Consider the following 24,668-nt stretch of genomic DNA (forward strand, 5'->3'; position numbering starts at 1 on the left):
GAAGTCCTGTGAGCTATAGAAAACCTGGAGAAGTCCCTGATGAGCTTTTAAGACTCAGGAATCCCAGTAGGTTTTAGCATTTCGAGGCTGTTACTCTATTTCCTGAAACTGTTACGGCTGATTTTCAAGCGTCGCTGGGGCTTAACTTCTGTGTGATGCCTGCAGTCAGCACTCGCTGATGAGCGCCGAACACCACATAGATGCTTTGTGAGTCTGGGTGGCAGCTGAACTTCCAGGGTAGATATTTCCAGACAGAAACCCTGCGGGCAATAGTCAACCTCATCTGAAGCCCCATGGCCATCCTAACCCTAGAGGAGCCCTTGCCATAGCATTTTATAACCTTCAGCGTCATCCTGTGCACCTCGCCAGCTCTGGCACTCGCTTTGGGAAGCCACCAGTGTAAGGGAGCAGGTCCCAGACCTTCTGGCTAATCTGCCACTTCAGGGTTTCTAAAGTCCATCCATGCAGTCTGGAAACTTTGCATTTGGGGCAATTCTCTTCTGAACAACTGTTCTCCGGGGCAAAGAAACTCCCAGACCGTAAACTTCAACCCACCAGATACTCATGAAATCTTCAGATGGGATAAGCCATTAAGCTACCCAAGTTTCTAATCCAAAAGAGTTTGGAGTTGCAGAAAAAGGGATGTTGATTTGTTGATTTCTGCCCCCCCCCCCCCCCCCCCCCCTTAAAATTTCTGGTAACTGCCTCTCTGTAACAACTCTTAAGACAGAAAAAGTATTTTGCCATTCATGGGACTAAATGTACCAGACACACAAATATTCTCTCAAACTTGGGGTCCAGATTTCCTTGTTTATTTCCTAGTCATTTTTGACCAAAGAGCATTGAAAGACACCAGCATTTGTTGTTTCACACATTAATTTCTCTGCATCTCTGTATTAATATTCAGATGGATGAGCAATATCACCTGAAGCCTTTAACGGAGCAAGTGCTGACGCATGGTGTGGTGAGGGCACCACCAGGAGATATTTCAGCTGGAGGTGGCACATCCATGTATAATCCTACAGAAAGCGCATCCGGAACAGGCTGATGCCTGCCGTGGGGCAGCATTTATCCTCCAGCATGATGGCAAGGAGCAGTCCCGTGGCTCAGAGCCCAAGCATTGCAGCTTGATGAGAGGCGAGGAGCCCTTCAGCCCGTGCTTCATCCAGCCACACCAGGTCATCTGTGGCTGTGCTGGAGATTTCTCCATTCATCTTCCCCCATCTGCCTTCAGGTCCCTGTCCACTGAAACTGCCTGCCGGTGGGGATTTGGAAGACTAACGTGTATCTTTAGGGGCAGCTCTTTTGGAGCAGGAGTGCAAATGAAGTCAGCTTTGCCCAAACACCGCTCCACAAGCCAGTTCAGGGGCCGTAGAAAGGTGAAGTGAAGCAGTTTTGAAAACGCCTGCAGCTCTCTGAGGTTTCTCCATCTGGAAGCGACACTAGGACCGTTTCTCTTCGCCTTTATCTTGTCTATACAGACAGTAATCTCTTTGAGAAAAGGACTATGGGACCTTGATCTGTTGGGGGCCTCTGGGTACAATAGTAATAAATAATAATTTAGCACCGCCTTGCAGTTTCAGCGTGAGCAGCATGACGTTCGGTGCTTTGCTTAAACCCCCCAGTCAGAGGACAATGTGAGAAACTCAGCCCTCATTAGGAAAAAAGAAAAGTTCTAACTGTCAGGAAAAAGGAAGAGAAAAGCTGAAAAACATGCCTCTGAAGAGCATAATAATCAAAATACAAGCAGGAACATCAGGTTAGCTGTTGACGTCCCAAAACTTGAGAGCTCTCTTTTTTTTTTTTTTCTTCTCAGTGCTGGGGTTTAGTGACGTTAAGCACTTCCATGTCAATGAGAACTGAAGTCCACGAGAGTCAAGAGCATGCTGACCTGTGCCGGATCTGCTCGCTTATGGCTGGCTTTCTTGACACAAAAGCTGTTCTTCCTCCTGCCTTCAGCTTGCAAGCTCGGTGGGGGCTGGGACCTCTATTTTAGCCCGGCTCCCACTGTAAAGCACGTCCAGGATGCTGCCGGAGTCAGAGGAGCTCAGCTGGAAACATCAGCATGTGGCAGATGAGACGGGAAGGCGAAATTAAGGATCCGTAAACACGGCGTGCCCTAGCCGCCAGAGGAGCTGAGCGGGTGATAATTCCACTCGGGGGCTCTGCCCCATGCTCCACCAGCCCCCTCCGTCCGAAAACATCCGAAAGGGTGACTCTGCACCGTGGGGAGCCTGGGGCTGCCTCTCGGCAGCGTCCCCCGCGTGGGGACACCCCGCTGCAGCCCCGTCCCCCTGCAGCACTGCCCGGGCACTGGGGGGAGACGGTCGACCCCCGCGGGGGGGGTGGGCAGTCACAGCAGGTGCTCGTGTTGAATTTACATGCAGAAAAGACGGGGGGAGGGAGGGCAGGGTTTTTTTTTTTTTGGGGGGGGGGGCGCATGGGTCGCTTTTCTGGCTAAACCTCAGCTTGCGCTTCTTTATTTTCCCGCGGGGGGGTGGGGGTGGGCAGTCACAGCAGGTGCTCGTGTTGAATTTACATGCAGAAAAGACGGGGGGAGGGAGGGCAGGGTTTTTTTTTTTTTTGGGGGGGGGGGCGCATGGGTCGCTTTTCTGGCTAAACCTCAGCTTGCGCTTCTTTATTTTCCCGCGGGGGGGTGGGGGTGGGCAGTCACAGCAGGTGCTCGTGTTGGATTTACATGCAGAAAAGACGGGGGGAGGGAGGGCAGGGTTTTTTTTTTGGGGGGGGGCTGGGCGCATGGGTCGCTTTTCTGGCTAAACCTCAGCTTGCGCTTCTTTATTTCCCCGGGGGGGGGGGGGGGGGTAGGGCGCGCAGGGCGATTCAGCTCAGGGGTGGGGGGGCTTCCTATTTTCGTAGTGATTTTTGCCGGCCTGGGGCGGCGGGGGGGGGTGGGGGGTGGGGGTGCGGGAAAGTCCTCGGGGCCAGGCCGGAGCGCAGCGCCGGTGCGAAGCGGCTGGGGGTGTGCGAGGGGCGGGTGTCCCGGTCGGCGGCGGGCGGGCACTAAGACCGCGCCGCCCCCCGGGCGCTGCGCGGCGGCCGCAGAAGAGGAGGAGACCGGCGGGCCCGGGAGGAGAGGCGCGGAGGGGAGCGGAGCTATGCTAAACCCGGGGTACCGCTGAGGCGGGGCGGGCCAGGCCAGAGGCGGGGGCTCTCCGGCGGCGGGCGCGCAAGGGGCCCGGCTCCCGAGGCGGCGGCAGGCAGCATTTCGGCGCGGGGAGCGGCTCCGCAGCCACCGGGCCAATGAACATGTCAGTGTTGACTTTGCAGGAATACGAATTCGAGAAGCAGTTCAACGAGCATGCGGCCATCCAGTGGATGCAGGAGAACTGGTGAGTGCCTTCCTCCGGGCCCCGCCGCCCGCCCGGATCGGCGGGGAGGCGCTGAGCCCATCCGGGTGCCGGCTCGGCTCGGCTCGGCTCGGCTCGGCTCGGCTCTGCGCCGCCGTGCTCGGGCACACGGGCGCTGCCGCCGGCTCTACCTGCGCGCCCGGGCGGGGGGCCGACCCGCCGCCTACCCCGCCGGGTTACGCAAGGCCGGGGCATCCTGCCGGCGGGGCGGTGCGGGGCGGTGCGGGCCCCGAGCCCCGCCGCCGCCGCCCCCTCCCGCCGCGCCCCGGCCCTCCGGCTTGCCCGGCGGCGCGGAGCCGCACACGTGCCCCGGTTCTACCCGCGGCCTCCCCCGCCCGTCCCTCCCGCTCCCCGCGCCCCGTCGGACAAGTTACGCGTGTGCTCCCCGCGGAGCCCCTTCTCCTCCCCGCGCCCCCCCCCCCCCCCCTCCCCCAGCTCCTCCGAAAACTTCATTTGCAGCCATGCGGCTATTAACTTTCCCGGCGTGTGCGTGCGGCCGGGGAGCCGGGGCGAGCCGAGCCGCGGCGGGAACCGCCGTGCCGGGGCAGGGGGGCTGGGGGCTGCGCAGAGACCCGCCGGGGCTCCCCGGGCCGCGGCGGCGGCGGCGGCGGCGGCGGCGGCGGGACGGAGCCCCCGCGGACACGCACACGGACGCAGGCACGCAGCCTTGCCCGCCGAAGGGGAGGGCTGCCCCGGGGGCATCCCCGGTCCCGGGCGCGGTCCACGCCGCTCCCCGGGCCGCGGCCGGTAGGGGTGGAGGGAGCGCCTCAGCCCCCTCCCGCGGCGTCTCCCGGGCTGCCCTCGGGGCCGGGATCCTCCTCTCCATCGCGTCCGCCCACGCCTTCCTCCCGGTCCTCGGCCTGGCTTCGTCCACCTGCGCGGGCCTTGCGTTCACGCCTTGCCCGGGCTCACCCACGCCTCGCTGCTGCACCAGCCCCGGCCACCCTCGCCTGGAGCCCGGTCTCGCCCTTCCTGCTGCCGCCGCCGCCGTTGTCTCCCTCCTCAGCTTGCCCCCGACGTTCCCATTGCCCGCGTGCCGTCCCTCGGCGGTGCCCTCTCGGGCTCCCTCGTTCCTGTATGTCCCGAGTGAGGACCTTCCCCGTGCCACCCTCGCGTGACCATGACGGGATAGGACTGTCTCTGGGTCCAAGCCTTGGCGCCTACATTTGCAAGGCAGAACGGTCCCAGATCCTAGGTGGATCTCAGCCAGGGACCTGCTAGAATCCTCCAGTGACTCGTCCGGGGACTTTTAAGGGCAGTATAATTGAAATGACCGTTTCAGTGTGTGTACGTCTCCCTCCGTTCTCCTGCAGGTGAGCTCGTTAGCTCTTGTGGGGTGCCTAGTGTTGCTTATGTTTCAGGAGAAAGAAGATCCCGTAGATATTCTTGGGCTGGGACTGCTGGGTGCTTCCCTTTTTTTTCCACGTTCCAGAAGAAAACCGGCATCGGAATAGGACAAACTGGTAAAAGAGGATGGAGGGAGTGATACTCGAGTGTATATAACAGCCAAATAACCCCGGAGAGAGGCAGTTTAGATTAAAGTACGTGACTAGGAACCAGGACTCCTGCGTCGTCTTCTTGGCTCTCCTGTGCTTCATGGCGTGACCTTGGGAACATTACATAACCTCTCTTAGGCCTCAGTTTCCCCAGCAGGGGAAGACTGAGGGGGGTGACGGTTAGTAATGCTGAAATGCCCTCATGAGGCACTTTGATGACTTAGGTAACGCTTGTCGAGCGCCTTGAAGATGTCAGGTACTATATAAATGCTAAGCAGTGTTATTAAAGACTCCCTGACAGTCTCATGGGCTGCAGAGGTCGCCAGCTGGGACTCCCATAACGCCAGGCTCCTACTTCCCAGGTTCAAAGGAGGAGACCGTCAGTTTTATGCTGCTGCTGTACAGCTAAAGAGACACGGTGATCTGTGCGTGAGTGTTTTTTGGTCTGGGTTTGCCTTCTCTAAGGGAACTGATGAATTAATACCTTTGATTCACGTGAAGGTAAAGGAGAGCGATCTGCTTGTGGCCTGGGAATGTTTCTGGAAACAAAACGGAGTTGTGCCTGCTGAGGTCCCTGTTGTGGCAGGCTTTTCCTGAAAACACTGCTGAAGACTCTTCTGAGTTTCGGGTTAAATTGTGCATTTTTATCTTCAGGAGGTTCGCTCGCCTAATGAAACAGGTCCTGTTCCAGCACTAGAATTTTGAAGGTGAGCGGGGTGAAATACAGCAGCTGAGGGCCGTACAAGAAGGCTTTTCTACTTCATAGCAGGGTGACACAATAGCTTTGCTTACGCAGACATCAGTGGCGGTATGTGGCTTCTCGACTTTGTATGCGTAGCCTTAACGTACACATCATTAATGTAAGGGCCTCCTAAGATGAGGTTGTTAAGTAGTAGTGCGTAGGGATAAACGTGGTTGGTTGTCCTTTGGGCAGAATCGTGGACTTGCTTCAGGAAAGACTGTGGCAGGATTTTGTACTGTCATCGCTGCTTAAATTAGGATGCAAAACCATTACAATGCCTGACATGGAGGTAAACAAATTCTATAGGTGTGGCATTTGTTATTTTACTTCATCTCAGAAATATTTCTTGATATCTTACAAGGCCAAAACAAAAAGGCTGTAGTGTGTTAGGGGGGGATGAAGTGGCTCTAGGGAGTTGACCCTATCTTTGGGATTTTGAGAAGCGTCTTTGGAATCTGACTAGGTCCCATATGGAGACGTAGCCCAGTTTGAGGAAGGACATGAAGCCCTTTACATACCCTCTGGGTTCTGAGCTGGTTAAAGCACTGACAAGCCCTTTTAATTATAACTGCGTAAACCTAAAGCTGGAAAAGCTTGAACGCAAAGCCTAAGGGTAGCGGCATACCCCTAGGTACCGGTATGGTTGGTCTGGATGGATCACGGCGCAAGGAATGAAGTGGCTAGTTCTGTTCAGCCAAGGCTTGCCCCTCCTTTGCCTCTGTCCTCCGAGCCTGCTCCAAGCTCCATCGCTCCCTGGGTCAAGTGCGTGCCCTCTGCACTCGCCGGTCGCTGGCACCCTGGCTTTTCTTCAGCACATCCCCATCCTAGGGTTTGTTTCCTCGCTGTCATCTGCTCCTGGAAAAAATCCCTCTGAGGCTGACATGAATGGAGGCTGGCTGATGGTGAGTCGGTCTAACGGCAGTGACGGAGGTCGTCCTTGCTTCATGCCAGGTGTTCCCGCTTCGCTTTAGGGAGGCCCCTATCCTGCAGCGTGCATCGCGCCGGGACCCTCTTTAGAGCCTGGGCCTAGATTAGCAGTGCTGTAAAGAGGCTACTGTTTTGACACAGGAAAAAGGAATAGTCTGTTCCCTGATACTTATAAGCTGACGGGTTTTGTGCCTCCCTGAATGCTTGGCTTTATGTGTATGCACACCCTTATGGTATAGCCCCCAGACTGCCTGGTTCTCCTGCGGGGAGGCACGAATGGCAGAGTGAGGTTGCAGGCTGCAAAGGCAGACCTGCAGCCTGCTGCTTTCAGGGCGAGAGCCGCCAATTAGTTGTCTTCCCTAAACAAGCAACGACAGGTTTGCAGGAGGTTAAAGAACTAACAGGTCCATTTACTCTCATGAAACTTCTTACGCTTTATGTCGTGGGAAAGCTGTTGCTGTACATTTACGTATAGTGCCATCAGGTAGCTTTTAATGTAAGATACAGTATTGCTTTAAGATAAGATACATTATTTGCACCGTGGGAGGTTTGAGTTCAGTACGATCAGGATTAAGTCAAGTGTTTATTAAAATAATTCCTTAAAATGATTTCTGAAATCAAACTCTCCCAGCACCTCCTCCCAAACTTCTTCAAAGAGGGAAGAGGGATGAAGTAAATAATCTGCAGAGGATTTTTTTTCTTTTTTTTTTTTTTTGCCTTAAACTGCTGCATGAGGATTAATGCAGCTCTAGTCCTTTATTTCTTGTGAATAAATACCTCACTATTTTTGCAGAACATTTGCAGTTCAGTCAGACATACAGCAAAAAGGGTTGCAGCGCTGAGATGCTGATTCCCAGCTGCAGCCAGTGAGGTAGCAAAAACCAGCCGGTGCTTAGGAAAGCAAAAGTGACAGAAATGCATGGACGGAGCGGTGACCGCCGGGGTCCTTCCCCATCGTGCTGCAGAGCGCCAGGTTCGGGCATCAGCACGAAGTGACAGTTGTTCCTGTTATAATTGTCTGGCCAATAATAATTATCTTCAGATGTCTGCTGACGAGGGGCTCGCCAATGGGGAGGCAGGAGGCCTGTGCTGACTGCGCCGAGATTATCTGGGCGAGATGACGTCACGCGAGGGCTTGCCTAAAATCACAGAAACTTTTCCTCTGCTGCTCCGCCGGCTGCTGCAGAGCCCCGGCCATCCCTGCCCCTGGCGCTGCTACCCTCCTGCTGGATGCTGCAGAGCTCGGGCAAGCTCCCCTCGCTCCTTTCTTTTGCCTGTCCTGGCTTTCTCCCCGAAAAGCCAAGGTTTAAGCCTTGGCAGCTGGCAGCGTGCTCGCAGGTAGAAGCGGGAGCCGAGTCGGAGCGAAGGGAGACAAGCGGGATGAAAGCGGGGCTGGTTATTTCCCACAGATGCTGTGGGACTCTGCTGCAGAAACTGGCCGTTGCCGTTAATGAGCTTTCGGTGAAGAGAGAAGCACTGCGTAAGGGCATCTTTTGGGTTTAAAGGGCTGTGGCAACTCAAACTTGACTCTGAAATTGACTTTGTGAACCTTAGATGAGTGTACGTGTTTGTGTATTTGAAAAAAACATCCTGGTGCAGGAAGTTATTTTTAACCTTTTGTTACCAAAACTTTTATGTGGCAAGAGGCAGAGAGTGCAGCCAATGCTGAGAGAAATTTATCCTTGGTGTGATTCTCTTTCGAGTCAAAACTGGGGATAGATGTGGAAGAGCAGAGGGTCAGCTAATTTGGATTTGAAAATGCCCTTGCCTTTTAATAATTCACACAAGCACCATCGTCCTAGACACGTTTGTTTCCTAAATGCAGAACAAGCTCCTCTCGTCCACTTAAGCTACTCTTACCTCATGCAGGAATCAAGAGTGAGAGGCTCTGTGCGTATCTCTCCAGGCATACGTGCTTGGCAGCCAAAAACCGATGTAAATTACTTTTTTTTTTTTTTTTTTTTTTTTTTTTTTCCCTCGTCCCCTGAGCTCTTGCTAAATGCCAGTGAAGGATGTGGAAGGGACGCTGCAGTCGCCCTGTCCTTTTCTCTGTGCTGTGGCAAGGACTCAAAGGGAAGATGTATGAGTTGCTCTTTACCACAGAGAGACTATTTTACTTGAGCAAAATTCAGTCAGCCCAACAATTTAGCCTACCTCCACATTTCATCCCTCAGAGGGGTTTTTTGCTGCTCTCTTGTGCAAACTGGCCATAAAGCTGACAGGGCCACCAGTGCATGGCAGCTTTGGTGCTGCAGAGATTAGAGGGTACCTGCTCCTTTGCCTTTCCTCCATCCCACAGGCCTTTCTGAGCAAAAGACCCATGTGTTGGAGTGTCACGGAGCTTTGGCTCCTTGAAAATACAAGGATGGAGTCTATGGGGAATAACAGTACACGTCCTTTCAGAGTTCGGGTATTTTCTGTCTGTGTGTGTGCTTGGAAAACAAAAAAGAAAAAAAAGGTGGTGGCACAAAAATGTCATTCTGAAGATAAATACAATGGTGTCTTCTGGATTCAGCCTACCACTGAAACATAGGCATTGGCCTTTTGCTTACTCTATCCCTAGAGTATGAACACATCTCTCCTCATGTTGCTTCATTAATTTTTAAGCCTCTGAGAGTGAAGACATCTCTTCTACTTTGTGAAACACCATGTGCTTGTGGGAATAATAAACTTGTAAGAATAGAGGAAGAAGTAATTTAGGAGCTTGCCACCACTTTCAAAAGTGAATATGGACATTCGGGAGCATTTTGGTTTGGGGTAAGAGGTAGGACACTGAATTATTTTGGTACTTTTGAAAAAGTAGCTCATATCCTCAACTAGGCGTACATTGTGAAAGCAGAGAGGTGTTGGTGCAAGCACAGGCTGAGTAGCAAATGGTGGCATGAACCTCTGGAGTCAGTGTGCTTTTTGTGGATGGGTGCGATGGGAAGAATCTGATTTCACCTGGGACTGGGGTGCAGAGTGCCCAGCTATCTCGTTCCTCCTCTAAATCCCCTAGCCCTGTTGAATCACAGGGAGTTTGTCCCTTGGAAGATGGTATTTTCACCTCTGTGACTATTTCTGCTAGCTTGTAGATACAGGCACCCGTGCAGAGACAGACAGACAGACTCCTTCCCTGGATAAATCCACGCGACGTCGATGGGAGGAGGCACCCTGCGCGCTGGTCCAACTTTCCAGTTTGCCAAGCCATAGCTTCACAAGGATACGGTGTTAGGGCTGTTGGGGCAGAGCGAGGCGGATATCCTTTCTGTTACGTGGTAACGTCTCTGCTTGATCAGTCCTGGCAAAAGTGCAACCTGAAATCAACTTCCACAGGCTCTTCTGCACCCCGGGCGAAGGCTGTCTGAGCGCAAAGCGCGTCTTTGGCCAAGGTCATTACCCCACCCGCATAGGACAGCAGTTTGTATGACGACACATGAGTTGCCGTTGGCTGTTTTGCTGTCAGGTTGCACACGCTTCTGGGCTCTTCCTAGGCATCACAGTGGCGTGCCTTTCCCGATTGCCAAATTTGAATCCTACCTTGATGATGAGCCACTGTTATTTAGGTTGGTGCACTTTTTCCTCCTGTTAGTTTGTCTGAGGCGGACGCTACGTGAGCGTGTCCCTTGCAACCTAGAAATCTTTATAAAATGTCTTCTTTAAAAGCAATGAATAAAATTTACCTGAGGACAGCTTCCTCATTCTCCTCCTCCCTCAAAGAGGTGCAGTCTGGTTGTCCATAATCTGGTAAGAGAAGCACTGTAGACAGGCTACAATAATTTGTTAGATTCTGGTCTTTTAACGAAGTTTGTGCTGGTAGGTGTTGCCTTTTAATGGGGCTCAGGGTAAGCAGGAGATCGCTGTGTGTAACTCATTGCGTGGTTAGGGGGTCTCGATTACTCCGTTTTCTGCAATGCCTGACATAACTGGCCTTTTCCCTGACCTCCCTGCTGAAAACACAGGGAGCATTCATGTCCAGTACATCTACTGCTTCTTAAAAAGTCAAACGTGGTTACGTTCCAATTGGTCTCAGCAGAGAAAGGTCTGGCTGAGTATTTAACTCTCAAATTTATGTGCTGCATTTGCCGTCGGTCTCTTCTCCACAGCTATCTGTAGTGGTACTGGGTATAAAAGGATGTTTTGTACTTTTTTTATTCCTTTATGTCATTGCGGAGTCTCTGCCCCTTGCTCAAGAGTCTATCCCAAGCCCTTTTCAGCTGACTTTGATCTGCTGACTCTTAGCGATAAATACAGAGATAAAAAGGGGGAAAAATTTGTAAGGGAAAGGCTGTAGTATTTCTGTCTTCATGACTGTGTTAGCTGGTACCCCTGGTGTGTTGGGAGTCTAGGGCGAAGGGACAGACTGATGGGGAATGCAGAGGCCCTTCTCTGCAAAGGTGGTGTCAGTACAGAGCTGGAGACGTTGGAGGGTTTCTGGGATTTCTTTTTTTTTGCTTCAAGGGTAAACTTTTATTAGTGTTTATGTAGCTTTCCACAGCTTGGAGAATTTTTGTAGTACAGGGTCCACTGGGGCTGCACAAGGCAAGATGACGTAAAACGCTTTTTGGAAGGCTTAATCAAGAGAGAGTTTAGGTGCTTTTTCTTTTAATGGAAATGGGCAGAGGTTAAAACCTATTTTAAAATGTAAATTAGCATCAGCTAAAATGTAAAATAAACTTATAACTGACTCAGGCTATATCAACACGTGAGCTGTTTGTGTAACCATTTTACCTGCGTACTGCTACCCAATACTTTTTTTTCTTGTCAACCGATTTGTCAGCCCACTTCAGCCTTGTCCTGGGCTGGAGCAGAAGGGGTTTGTGTTGACTGTGTGTCTACACAGCACCTAGCACAGCGGTGCCTTATCCCTGACCAAAGCGTCCCAGACTGCTGCTACTACAAGCCATGCTGTTCCTGTTCGTGTCTCAGCATCCCATCCCCTGGGGCTGGGTTTGCTGGGGGAGGCTGCTGCAGCCTGGTGGGGTGCTCTGCGGGGACAGCCAGGTTAGCGTTATGCAAGCTGGCATCAGGACAGCAAACAGTGGGGCTGGGATTGCACCCAGGCTAATTCAAGGAGAAAATTGTATCTCTTCACGTGCAGGGTTTGCCAATGTGGTTATTATTGCTTTCAGATCCAAAGTAGCAACGGTACCTGATATTGCCTTTCATCGTGTGCCTTGCACTGTGTGCTCCATTGCAAACCTTTAACTTGTTGACTTTTGTGAGGACATCTCACCCTTTGATTGCTGCAAGTCTTACAGACTTAGGAGCAAGTTGGAGGGACTCCAAAACCAACGTGACCTCGGTTTGGCTAGAGAAGGGACCCAGATCCTGCAGAGCAGACATGCCATGAAGTGATGACACGGCGGGCAGCTCTTGCATCTGCTCAGCAGTCTTTGACCTCCTGTGGGAAGACCTGGTATTTGGAGTGGCGAGGAAGAGGGGGTGATGCAAGTCAACAGTTTACCTCATGCCCGGGGTACTGGGGGCTTTGCAGAGTACATGTAGTGGTTTGTGCACTACGTGGCATCAGGGGAATGATGATTGAGACATCTCGAAGGACGTGGGGAGCCTGACTTCAAACTGAACGCAGCCATGGCCACCTTGTACAAGTCAGGCATCAGTCAGTCAGGCACAGTTCATTGGAAAGTGACGAAATCCCACGATTTCAATGGAAATCAGGGACCTTTGTCGTCTCTGAAAATTGCTCTTTGTGCCTTAGTTCCTCAGCTGTAAAATGGGGAACGATGCCTTTCTGGGGATATTCAAAGCTGGTTTTTTACTATGTCACACAGGCGATCCTGAGGTGGTAAGACCTGTGTGAGTAACTACATTAAAACAGTACAGAAAACGTAACGGTGTTACAGTATTACTATGCAGCTTTACGCTTGTACTAGCACTGAAGAATACTTTATTCTTGCCAAGGATGTGGGGCAAAGTTTGTTTCCTTGATTGCGGTAACCAAGGAGTAAGAAGAGCTGCTATAGTATTGGGGAGGCAAGGCAGGTTATTGTTGGTATTATGGGATTAAACTGCAAAAGTCCAGACCATTCTTAATTGCAAATTTATGGAAGGAACTGTCCTTCAAATAGTCCAATAAAACTTCAGACTATTCAACATCTTCTAATGATAACTTTTAAATAGAAAATTTTGAATTTGTTGGTAATTAGTTTCAGCATATGAAGCCTGTAAACTGAGTGAAAAATGAATTGGACGTCATCCATGATTATGAGCTCCTCAAATTGAATGTGTTGGGTTTGATATCTAAAGGCCTCAGTTACCCCTGGACATAAAACTTTAGGTTGGTCAAGAGCATTATTAAGGACAAATATCTGTCCTATACGTCTTGAGCCAGCCGTAGTCTAAATGCACCTGGAAAGAGCAATCCCAGGGACTGTCAATTAACATTTTAAGGGGAAGAAACAATGGGCCAAGTTCATCTCAGTAAAAACACCAGAATGATGATATTGAGGAGTCTGATCTTGTGGCTAATAAAATTGTCTGGTTTTCTTTTTTTTTTTTTTTTTTTTTTCCATCTTTTATTTTTTATTTAGAACCATTAAGAGGTACTTAAGATGATAGTAAAATCCCCTAAGTATAAACAAAAGCAGGATGCCAAAGTTGTTGCACTGTCCCATTCAGATAGTGGGTTTATTAAACAAGTCTTTACGAAGTCCAGCTTTTTTCTTATGTAATTTTCCTTTTAGCTTTAATTGGGAATTTTCTCTCTAGGTCTCCTCTTGTGCATCTGCTGAATGCAGGTCCTCTGTAAACATTAATGGGAATTTTATGGTTTCCAACAATACAAAATCTCTAGGCAGCTGAAAATCATGGAATCGTTTAGGTTGGAAAAGACCTTTAAGATCATCGAGTCCAACCGTCAACCTAACACCACCATGCCCACCAAACCATGTCCTGAAGTGCCTTGTCTACATGTTTTTTGAATACCTCCAGGGATGGTGACACCACCACTTCCCTGGGCAGCCTGTTCCAAATCCTGGGGTTTCTTCCTTTTTGTTCTCCTGGAAGGGGCTGGCTGTCCAACTCCTTTTCCACAACTTTGCAGATCACAACCAAGGAGGATGTTGGTTATTAGCAGGATATTCTGTGGAGACCTTACATTACAATTCCTTCTTGTTTCTTCATCCTTCTTGGCTTGAGATCCAAGCAGAAAACTCCAGGCTATTTTGTACACCGTGATGATGTCTGGATCCTCTGGTCTTCGTTGGCTATCTTCACTTTCACGAAAACCTTTGCTCCTTTGACATGGTATCTCTGGGGCTGACCGCTGCCTGGGCCCATGTTAGACTTCAAGGTCTCAGCATCAGGGGTGCTTGCTGGGTTCCCCCTTCTGGGTGTGGACAGGGACCCAGCTTTTGGGCATGGGCATCTCCATGCTCATGGGTGACTGACCCAAACCCAGCAGAATCCGCTGGTGATTTCACTGTGTTTCCTAGGTAAAAGCTGAAGCTGTGAGGATGTGCTAAGTGGAACTGCTGATGAGAGTGCACGGCATTGATTGCAGACCCCTGATGAAACAGGTTGTTTAACAGGTAGAAGTATTTTGAGATGCATGATGTTGTCTTTATATTATTTTGTGAGGGTATTGCCCAGTTACATTTTTTCATAAGGTATTGCTGTTGGCCACTGTCTGAAACAAGATACTGACCTAGTTCAACCTTTGATCTGACCTGATCGCTCCTGTGTGCTTAAATACCCTTTTTTGATCACATGTGTCATAAAGAAAATACTATTTTTGGTACCAGTCATGCCAGAACTGTCTGGGAGTGACATTCCCATTTGCAATGGCTCTGTGTACACAGACTGTCAGTTTATTTTGTGAAATGATTATTTGTTGTATGAGAACTCTATAAATACTGTGGAGTTAAATCCATTATTTTTAAATCTTGGATTGGCAGTTCATGCTGAAAATGCCCAGCAATCCTACATACCGCAACATTTCTGGGGGGCTGGTGTTGGCAAGATTCTCCCTGTGCAAGGCACTGCCCGTGGATGCTGTGAAAAACTCTGTCTTGTCCCTAACAGCATGTAGGTTTAGTTTAAGACCAGTAGTACCCCAGGCAGACAAAGCTCATTCTTATTTTTGAAAAGGTTTAGATAAATTATTGCTTGGACTGTGAGAGCCAGATCTGTGCAGCTACAATTGCCACCGTCTCTGTGACCCAGTGGGGAGTTTTGCATCTGTCCCAGCGGAGGGAGGGTGGCTCCAGACAGCCAAACACCAGGAGCAGAAATAATGTTATAGCACTGAAAGGAATCCTCAGTTAATGCGTCCTTGGTCACTGACTTCTCGTATCACATCTGAAATGTATTTTTTTCATTTTTAACAATTTCCCATAAGCCTTCCAGCATTTTCCAAGAGCTCCCCTCCTACATCAGTGCTTACATCATGGACAAATTTCAAAATTTAGTTTGAAAGCTAGGATCAACACCAGGTGTTCCGATTGCAACACTTCGAGCCAGACTGTCACAAGGCTGTTGTACCCAGGATGCTCGTGCTGGTTAGGAAATGAAAGAAAATGTTTTACTGAAGGAAACATTTTGAAAACCTGGCCCTAGATGTTCGTGAGAGGTGGTCCTTGTGTAACGGTACCCCTGTATAAAGGTGGACATGCCTTTCCCAGATTCCTCCACATATGTCTTTTGATCCTGCTCGGGGGGTTTACATGTCCGGGATCCTGGTATTTGGTGATTACAGACGGTTTATATTACTGTTCACTTATTCAGTCCTTTGAGCACTCAGCAGGCACTGGTGATGGGATTTGTCTGACCACACATAGTCGCCTGCTACATAAGGTGTCTGAGTCATCTCATCCTGAAATAGGGAGCTGAGAGAGATAAGTTGCATCCTAAAACTACTTCCTTCTCTGCACCGAATATAGAGAAACTCCAGGGAGCTAATCGGACCATAGTTATTTCCATCCGTCCTCCTTCTTTTCTCCCCCACCATGCATTTTCTTCTTTTTCAAGATATTGACTTGATTTTTCCTTTTTATCACCCTTTCCCCCTCCCTCTTTCATTTTCTGTATATCTTTTTCCCATTTAGGAACAGTCAAGCCAGCAGCGTGGGTGGCTGGGGAAGCCCTGTATGCCTGCATAAAACAGGCTGTGCAGTGGGAAACAGCTGGCGTATGTTTTGGTGCTGGGCTGATGGAGCTGGGCAGTGCAGGCCTGGCCCTGAGCTGTCTTCAGATGAACAGAAAAAGTCCTGCATTGGGGTAGTCCCGCTGCCACCTTCCGATGAAGTCTCTTGGTGCTTGATTTCTGGAATAGGGCAATAACAAAAGAAGAAGAGCGCTTGCTTGTAGCTTTCCTCAGCCCCCATCATATCCTGCTACAGAAGAGGCCTCTCTTTTAAAAGCCGCTTCACAGTCATTAGCCAGAAAAATCCTACGTGAAGTCTACAGTAAAATTTCTGTTGGTTTCAGTGTAAGAGACTTAGTTCCTAAACTTGTATGTGTTGGCTAAATGTAATGTAGCATCTGGTATGTAAAATGATGATGACAATTCACATATTTTGAAATGGCCGTTACTGAAAATGGAATAATTGGAAAAGATGCTAGAAGAACACTAAGAAAAAAGAGATTGTGTCTACATTTAGGAAAAAAATACACACCAGGCTGATAATATGGGCAGTCCAGAGATTAGAGACAAACAGTAATTATAAGAGTTACCACAGCTTTTTAATGTGTAGTGAACAAGCAGAGCTCCTCCCCATGCTTTCTGTAGCAGCATGCCCTTGATCAAGAAGAAAAATGGACTAGGGTAACAAAAAGGGATCTGTTAGCATCTACCGTGTATCGGCGCTAAAGCTGTGAATGCAGATTTTGACCTCGGGCTTTCCAAATGCTCTTCTTGCCTTAGCAGTCCCCATGACTTCGGCTGTTGTGTCACGGAGCATCTTCCCTAACGAATGCTGGTGGCTTCAGGGTAGGCATGTAAGATACTGAGGGTGGTCCTTTGGTTTATCTCAGTGAACTCTTGCGAGTATGGTGAGCAGTTTTGTATTGCATCAATTAAAATAGCATATACAACTGAGGGAGGCTTTTGACAGACCACAGGTACCTTGCTTACACTTTTCCTTTACGATTGGGTTCCACCATTTCAGCTTCAGAGGCTGCATCCTGATGACCTTAGTTATGATCCATATTTATTGCTGGCAGAGAGTTAGGCCCCTTTGCATTCAACTAGATCGTGTTTTATCTGTTTACAGGGGACATGAATTTGGCTTCAGACATCTTTAACCCATTTGCCTTGTTTAAATTTTCAAGAATGAGTCTTGATTTGGTGGAATTTCAAATAGCTCTTGTGTTGTTATGATAGCTGCATACTTGAAAGAGGGACACCTGTGTTCGCTGTATTACTGTGGAGAGTTACGGTATTTTAGTATCTTTTTGCTCTTTGCTAAGGTCTAGACTGAATCCCACAGTCACATTCTTGGTGAATTAGATACTTTAATGACAGAAAGCTCTATAATGTAACATTTCTAACAACAGGAGGAATGCCTTGAAAGTGGTAGATCTGCCCAGCTAGCAGGGCTGCTCTGAGAGCTGCCAGAAGCCATTGCAACTGGAAGTCTTGCCAGATTAGAATGACCAATTCCACTGACTTTCGGCTGAGGTCTACCTCCTTAGCTCCCAAGTCCTGTATGACATTAAAAGAAAGCAAGACTTTGGTTCCCAGCACTTTTGAGAGCCTCCCATTCCATGTGCAGTAAGGCAAAGCACATCAGACAAACTTGGTACCGTCATGCATTTTCCCTGGCTGCTGGATGAAATTCTGCCACTTGAATGTCAGCCAGCCTGTGGGGCAACAGGGACAGCCTCCCCGTCACCCAGTTTGCACAAGGGGGTGATGTCAAGGTGGGTTGCCTTGGGTTTGCTGGCGCCGGAGTAGCTTCCCAGGGCTGAACTTTTGCCCTATGCCGTGTAGATGCAACCACTGCTACTGTTACGTCAACTGGCTGCTTGCGCCAGGGCTGCCTGTCGCGACTTCTGGGGACGTGACCTCCTGTGGTGGAGCAGAAGGGACTGACGGAGGCAGTAAATTGTCAAACTGCTCCAGCTGCCTTGCTCGGAGGCTGCCTGCGTGGCCCTCCTGAAAGCAGTCCTGGAGACAGCACGGTGCGGAGATGATGCGTCCTTTGGTATGTGGTACCCGTAAGAGCATGCATGCTGAGATGCTAAGTGGCTTGTGCCCAAAATGTTGCACCCATGCAGTCTGAGGGGTTTCCTTCTAGCTGCGTGAGTGGGGACAAATACTCTAAAGTTGTGAATTAGACAAACACCCCTCTCTAACTGGATCTCACAGTCTGCTATGATAACGCCCGGCGGTCTGGTCCCTAGACTATCCTTCTCAACCTGCTTCGTTCAAAGAGTGGGTAAGGCACCTGTCTGGAGAACTACAGAATTTCAAGGACCTTCACTACTAAAATTGGGGTCTGGGATTCATCCAAGTCGGTGGGAGACATGCCTGTGACTTGAATGGGAAGATGATATAAATTTTTCTGCATCAGTACATGAGGTGGCTCTGGAATTAGCCATAACTTTAATTCAGAGAGAGGTATGAGTGCTACTGAAGTTGGAATAAGCCTCGATCCTGCAGGCTTCCTGCAGGAATACCGATGAAGAGGATGTAAACACAAGATGCGGCTATGGAGTCAATGGTAATATGTAGGGGATCACAAGAAAGCATGAAGATTAAACTTAAAAGGGCTTGTTTCCCAGAGATTGGCTTACGTGCGGTCCTCCCTGTGCAAGGGCTCCTCTTCCAGAATAAAACTACCCGTCTCCAATGTTGAACTAGTTAATGCAAGCAGAGGCTTCTGCCATGCTCTGGGTAGTGGCGGTACACTGGAGAAAGCCTTACAGAACAGAAAGGGGAAAGAAATGTCGGTTTGAGGCAGGGTGTGTTGACTCATAGGAGACATTTTGAAGGTTACGGAGATATGTTAAGCAGGTATTAAATAGCTCTTGCTTTATAAATATCATTTACACCAGCAACTATCCTCTTCAGGGCGCCAGAGTGTACAAGAATATGAGTTAATTAGAGTCTGTGTTTTCAAAGTGGCAGAAAACCAGGATTTAGATCGGAAAAACTGCAACCAAGTTTGCTGGTGAGTTGCTATCCGGTGACTTTTGTAAAACTTCCGGGCCTCATACGTTGCTTTTTCTTCCCACTCGCTGCTTTCTGCAGCTGTGTCCATTGAACTCGCTGTAGTTGTTTGTGATCTGTGTGACCTGAGAGAGGAGAGGTTCAGACCTGCCGTCCGATGGCTGGCTGGCTGCAGAGGGACAGGTCCACCCGCTGATGGGGGCATGTTGCGGTGGTCCTCCGAGGCACTAAGTCACTTGTTTTGCAGACAATTGCGGGCTGGCAGGACGATGAGCCAGACTACAGGGTAATTTGTAAACAGGCTCAGCGGAGCATTTCACGGCCTGCAAAGTGACCGGGCTAATCCTGGAAACCTGCAGCCTTTATCATTACACCTGACACAGCAGCACAGCCAGCCTCCTCTGCTTTACCAGATTTCCACGCTCACCTCTCCATCTTTCTAAACATGGCACAGATTTTTCTCCTTTCCCGGACTTGAGGGGGGGCGATGGAAGAAATCTGCATTAAAGCCTTCCCCAAACCAGTAGGAGAATGCAGAGGCCTCTTTGCGAAAGGGAGGGGGGCCCTCACGCTAGTGAGGTGTGCTGTCCAGGTTATCGGAGACGTCACTTTGTCTGTAGCATAAACAACCTCACGGTGCATTCAGAAATGCTCGCCTGACTAACATATTGCTTGCATTTGCTGACTCACTCTTGCACTGCCTTTTTCTTTCTTGTTCCCTGGATGTGTTGATTTTTATCTCTGTTACTAGGGCTGTGCCCCAGACACTGTATAATCAGCGTGTTTGTGTTTGGCTCCCATGGCGGTGGGAGGTATCTACATTTGGATATAAATGTTAATATAATTCACCCGCAAGTGAATAATAGCAACAAAATACAGGGGCCTGAATCTCCCCGCTCTGCGTGGGAGGGAGGGCTGTGAAACGCTCTCGGGGCAGGGCCACCCCAGCATCACAGCCTGGGACTTCGCGTCCCCAGCTGCACGCGGTCTTACTGTCTCTTCGGGTCCTGCTCCCCGGTGCTGTTTTGACCGATTAATTTAAATTCTGCCTCGCGCTTTCACCTGTAGAAGACACCAACACGGGCAGCCTGTGTCTGAAAGCACTTTCCGGGTGGGAGCCGTACAGGGGCATGGCTGAGAACCCCGCTGCTGGGTCCCCGCTGTCTTGCTTTTCCAGGAGGCGTGTGGGTGATCAAAGGCCCTGCTGACCACCTGCCCTGGTCATAGGGTGCTCCTGGAAGGGCTTCATCCAGCTCCTCTTCTCCGGGTGAGCTGCACCCTCGCAGCCCTGCTTGTTTTCCCACTTTGATCTTTCACCTGGAGCCATTAAGCGTCTGTGTCTCTTGCCACTTCAAAGGATGTCTGCTCTTGATGCGCAGTGCTCGTGTACTTCTGGAGGTACGGCTCATTCCCTGCATGTCTTCTCAAATACCAGCGGTCTTAAGCGATGCTCCTAAAGTGTTTGAGGATCCAGGTTAGGATGCAAGGACAATTATGTCTTCAGGTCCTTTCCCTTTAAAGCCCTGGCTCTTAGATTTTGTGTATAGGTATCCCAGATGGTTGCGACTGTCTTGTCTTCTCAATCTCTTCTGAACAGGCCACCATTTATTTTTCTTGTCCAGCATGCTTAGGGCTCGTTTGAAGCCCATCTCCTTAAGTTGCCGTCACGTAACGCTCTTTTCCCTCTTTTTAATCACATGATGTCCACTGTTTTCCCAGCAATCCTCATGCAAGGAATGACATTACATGGCCAATTACCAGGGAACTAATTAGCAGACAACTTCTTCCCTCGTGATTCAAAGAGCCTTACGCATGCGTTCCCGGGAGGTCGTACCACACAGCATCACCTTGCAGCAGCATTGCTGTGAGCGAAGAGTGCTTTTTCCTTCTGTGCCTTTTCCCGCTCATCTATTTTGTGTCAGACTGGGAGCAGACAGATGGTGCTCCCCAACGTCGCCAAGCAGAATCCAGCACCGATGGTGCCTTCAAAACCATCCCTGCCTTGAAACCACGGCCCCTGTGTGGCGGTTCTGCACGGCAGCAGCTGAACAGAGGCACCCTTCTGAGTGCCTGGGCATGGTAAAGCTCTGCTTTAAGGAAATGCAACCTAGAAAGGGCCGCTTTTTTGGTTCTTTTTAGGCACAATTGCTTTTCTCAAGCTAACCAGTATTTATGGCATTTCTTGTTGCAGGTTTCAGTATTCCAGGTTCGGCAAAATCAGTGGTATTTAGCATTTGCAAACAGAAATTCTAGGTTTGAAAATCTTGGCATTTTTGATTGTGACTTTTGTAAGTGCTGGAGGGCATTAAACATGCAGCTTCTCTGGTGTCTTTTCCTGTTAGCTGTTCCTTCGTAGTGGAAATGACTGTCAGCTTCTTGAACCAAGCTCTGAAAGCTCTCCAAACATTTCAGTGGCAATGCCAAGGATTTGTGACCAGCTTTACTCACTTTTGGATTTACGTTTTCGTCATTGATTCTGAAAACATATTGGGCCAAATACATATATGCAAACAATATCAGGAGGGTGTGTGCTGGTACTCTCCCCACTTATTTTCACTGATCCTCAAAAGCAGTGCCAGGCACCTTGGAGCCGTGCGGTGAGGACTAAATGATGAGCAGAGCTGTTGTTTTTCATTAAATTAGTCCATCTTCTCTACCCCAGCTTCCTCTGGATTTGTGCTATATTTACTGGCAAAGAGCATCTGGCATCACCTATTTGTAAATCATAAATTTAGATTTATTTTACCCAAGTAAACAGAAACCAGTCCCAGAACAGACAATAATACGAGAGCTTTAAAAAAGATGCCTTATCTTTATCGGTAAGTGGTAGTGCATACTCTGTTGAGATCTGGTCTACTAAAGTATTTCTTCATCTCTGTCGCCTATGGTGAGCAATAAGCTTTCTCTTGAGCATGGCACTCTGTCACAGGACGGGGTGAGCAGTGGTACCGGAGCAGATTAACTCCAGACTGCAACACCTGCTCCTGGTAACATTTTCATGTCCCCTTGTGCAGCTGCATGATGAGTTTCTGGGATGAATAGCTGCTTCGGTGCAGAGTTTAAAATGGAAACCAGGACTCTGCCACCCAACTTTCAAATCCCCTCTTTTAGAGAGTCGAGGAAGAGGCTCCACTGCTTTGCCAGAGTACCCTTGCAGGCTGGAAACCCTAAGCCTTCTCCCACCCTTGTTGGCCCCCAAACTGCTGGCCCTATGGCTTCATGCCATATCCCCTCCTCAGCCCAAAGCCGGCCACTTGGCTGTTTGCTTAAGATAAGGGAAGAGATTTGTACCTCCGTAAGATGCTTTGGTCTGTGGGCAGAGTTAAGGAAGTATCCATATATTAGTTGTATGGATAGTTAGGCCAGATTTTCCAGCTGTTTATTTTATAAGCATGTTGAGACATCTTAATGCAGTTAGAGGTTATTAAGTCTAAGTTGTTAAGTTAATTTTAATGACTTTAATAGACCTTTAGCATTCATCTTTAATCCAGTACTACTTATTGGCCTACATGGTATGTTGATACTTTTTAAAGCTTCAGACTTGGCAGCTTTCTGAAAGAGCACTTGTATTTCCCAGATACTTGGATGAATTTCTTTCTGCTGTTAACCAACGTAGACTTCAGCTCTGCATTTGGACTAAAATTTAAAACCATCTGCAGAAGGGAGCCTGATGCTGTAGTTAGCAGCATCACCGGCTGACTTTGAAGAGGGTGCCTGTGTCTGCCAGGCAGAGGCATTGGGTGGAAGGCTGATGGAGAGAGAGAGAGAAACAGATTTGGTTTAGCTCAAATGAGGCATAAAACATTGTAACAGCCAAGAGGTCTTCTGAGAAGCTGCCCAACAGACCATATGACCTTGTTCACTGAAATGAAGCCTAGCTCAGGATGCTTCCAGCCTTCTTCAGATTCCCCGGGAGAAACATCCTGCTGGTTACAGCACAAACAGAATAAGTATCAGCCACCACTTTATTCTGTGTTGTTTGAACGTCTTTTCTTTTGGCATAAGAGTGCTTCTCCAGCAATTTAACGAAGTTTCAAAGTTTCTGGACTACATTAACGTTTAATCTGCCCTCTATTAGCTGGCAATTTCTGCCCTGATTTGCAGTGATTAAAAATTAATCTAGCTAGGATTTGGTGGTACTCCAGGATTCAGGCATTTTGATCTTGTAAGTCAGGTTTTAAACTAAATGCACATTACATGTACGTCTGCTTTATTTAAAAAATAGAATTGGTTTTTCATTTTTAAAGTAAAGGTTATTCATGATTTCCTGGTTTATTCAGAATTGCAGGTGTATCACTGCAGCTGAACAATCAGAGAGCATCTTCCAATTGACTGTTCAGCTCTTTGGAGGGATATGTTTTGTGGTTGGTATCAGAAACATGTACAAAAGCAGCTTTTAAGTCTCTAGCTGTGACTGCTATGTTTTTGGTACTGTGTTTCAGGAAGCAAACCCAACCCTGCCATGCTTTGCTGAGGCAAAGCTTCCACTAATGCCATAGGACAAGTTTTCTTCTTTACCATGAGCAGCTGTAAAAGAATGCTAACTTAAAAAGAGAAGAGATTCAAAGCCGTATAAAGACTTGATTCTCTTACAGAGATAATCCTTATGCGATTTTCCTAAATATTTTGTCAAGTTTTTCCGTCTCTTGTTCTCTTAAGTGTACGTTGGCACTAAATGCTTGCTGAACTTCCTTGGATCAGCTTTCATCGTCTAATAACTTAAGGTAATGTGTGCAAATCCTGGGATTTACATATTTGACTGATTTATGAGTAAATACCTCTCAGTCTCTGTTTAAATCTGCTTGAGTCTAAAGAGTTGCTGATGTAGATACCACACAGATGTATTGCAGTCACATTGCAGGTACTTGCACATGACAGATTTTGTTCATTAACTCTTCCCCAACTATGACAAAATACTTTTGCACCAAGTGGAAGCACCAGTTTGGGTATTTTCCATCAGATCTGTGCAGGTTTTGTGGAAGTTGTACTAAACCTGTTCTTCTGCAAATATTAACACAATTCTGGTTCTTTACAAGTATACCATAATTAGTATGCCTCTAAATTCTTCCTGCCAGTTTATTAGCTCATGAAGGGCTACAGCATTTTCACTAGTTAAATTCAGTGGTGAAGGCATATGTGATAAAACCTGTCTAACCAAAGCTGGAGTCTTTGGTTCCTGGTGTTGGCGCTCTGTCCAGATGACTTTCTTGGCTTGCTCCTTGCCTTTTTCAGTTTATGATCTCTTTAGCTTAAAACATCTTTTGATCTTTGGCTTGTAAACAAAAGCAATAAACACTTCTGTAAAGTGTCCAGGGCTTTGTGGGGAGAGGTGTCCAGTTGTGCCATTAGGTTGCTGTTTTGTGAAATAGCTTATCCCAGTAGACATTGAAATGTACTTAAATGGTAATCCTATTTCTAACCCAAGGTAGGTAAATGACTATGTTTTGTATTTGGACTCCTCACCAAAGGTTAGTGTGTTATGCAGTAGTAGGCTGCAGTCACACTAATGACAAACGTCGTTTTATCACCCTTGAGTAGAAAGTAGTACCATCCTTGAGTAGCACCATGCAGTGTCTCAATTCTATAGAATCATAGAATCATTCAGGTTGGAAAAGACCTTTAAGATCGAGTCCAACCATCAACCGTGCCCACTAAGCCATGTCCTGAAGTGCCTCGTCTATGTGTTTTTTGAACACCTCCAGGGATGGTGACTCCACCACTTCCCTGGGCAGCCTGTTCCAATGCCTGACAACCCTTTCAGTAAAGAAATTTTTCCTAATATCCAATCTAAACCTCCCCTGCTGCAACTTGAGGCCATTTCTTCTCGTCCTATCACTAGTTGCTTGATAGAAGAGACCAGCAGCCACCTCGCTACAACCTCCTTTCAGGCGGTTGTAGAGAGCGATAAGGTCTCCCCTCAGCCTCCTTTTCTCCGGACTAAACAGCCCCAGTTCCCTCAGCCGCTCCTCATCAGACTTGTGCTCTAGACCCTTCACCAGCTTCGCTCCAGCACCTCAATG

The 24,668-nt window shown here is 48.6% G+C and overlaps 1 protein-coding gene across 1 annotated transcript in view; it reads left to right on the forward strand.

The window, feature by feature from the left end:
* The first annotated feature begins 3,219 nt into the window (after positions 1-3,219).
* ELOVL6 (ELOVL fatty acid elongase 6) overlaps positions 3,220-24,668 on the forward strand; it is a 77,563-nt gene continuing 56,114 nt past the window's right edge. Inside the window, exon 1 of the mRNA XM_049815310.1 lies at positions 3,220-3,350. Within this exon, the coding sequence (XP_049671267.1) occupies positions 3,262-3,350 (89 nt within the window). The 5' untranslated portion in view covers positions 3,220-3,261. The remainder of the gene's footprint in view (positions 3,351-24,668) is intronic.

The sequence above is a fragment of the Accipiter gentilis genome, chromosome 12, assembly GCF_929443795.1.
Source record: "Accipiter gentilis chromosome 12, bAccGen1.1, whole genome shotgun sequence".
Taxonomy (NCBI): domain Eukaryota; kingdom Metazoa; phylum Chordata; class Aves; order Accipitriformes; family Accipitridae; genus Astur; species Astur gentilis.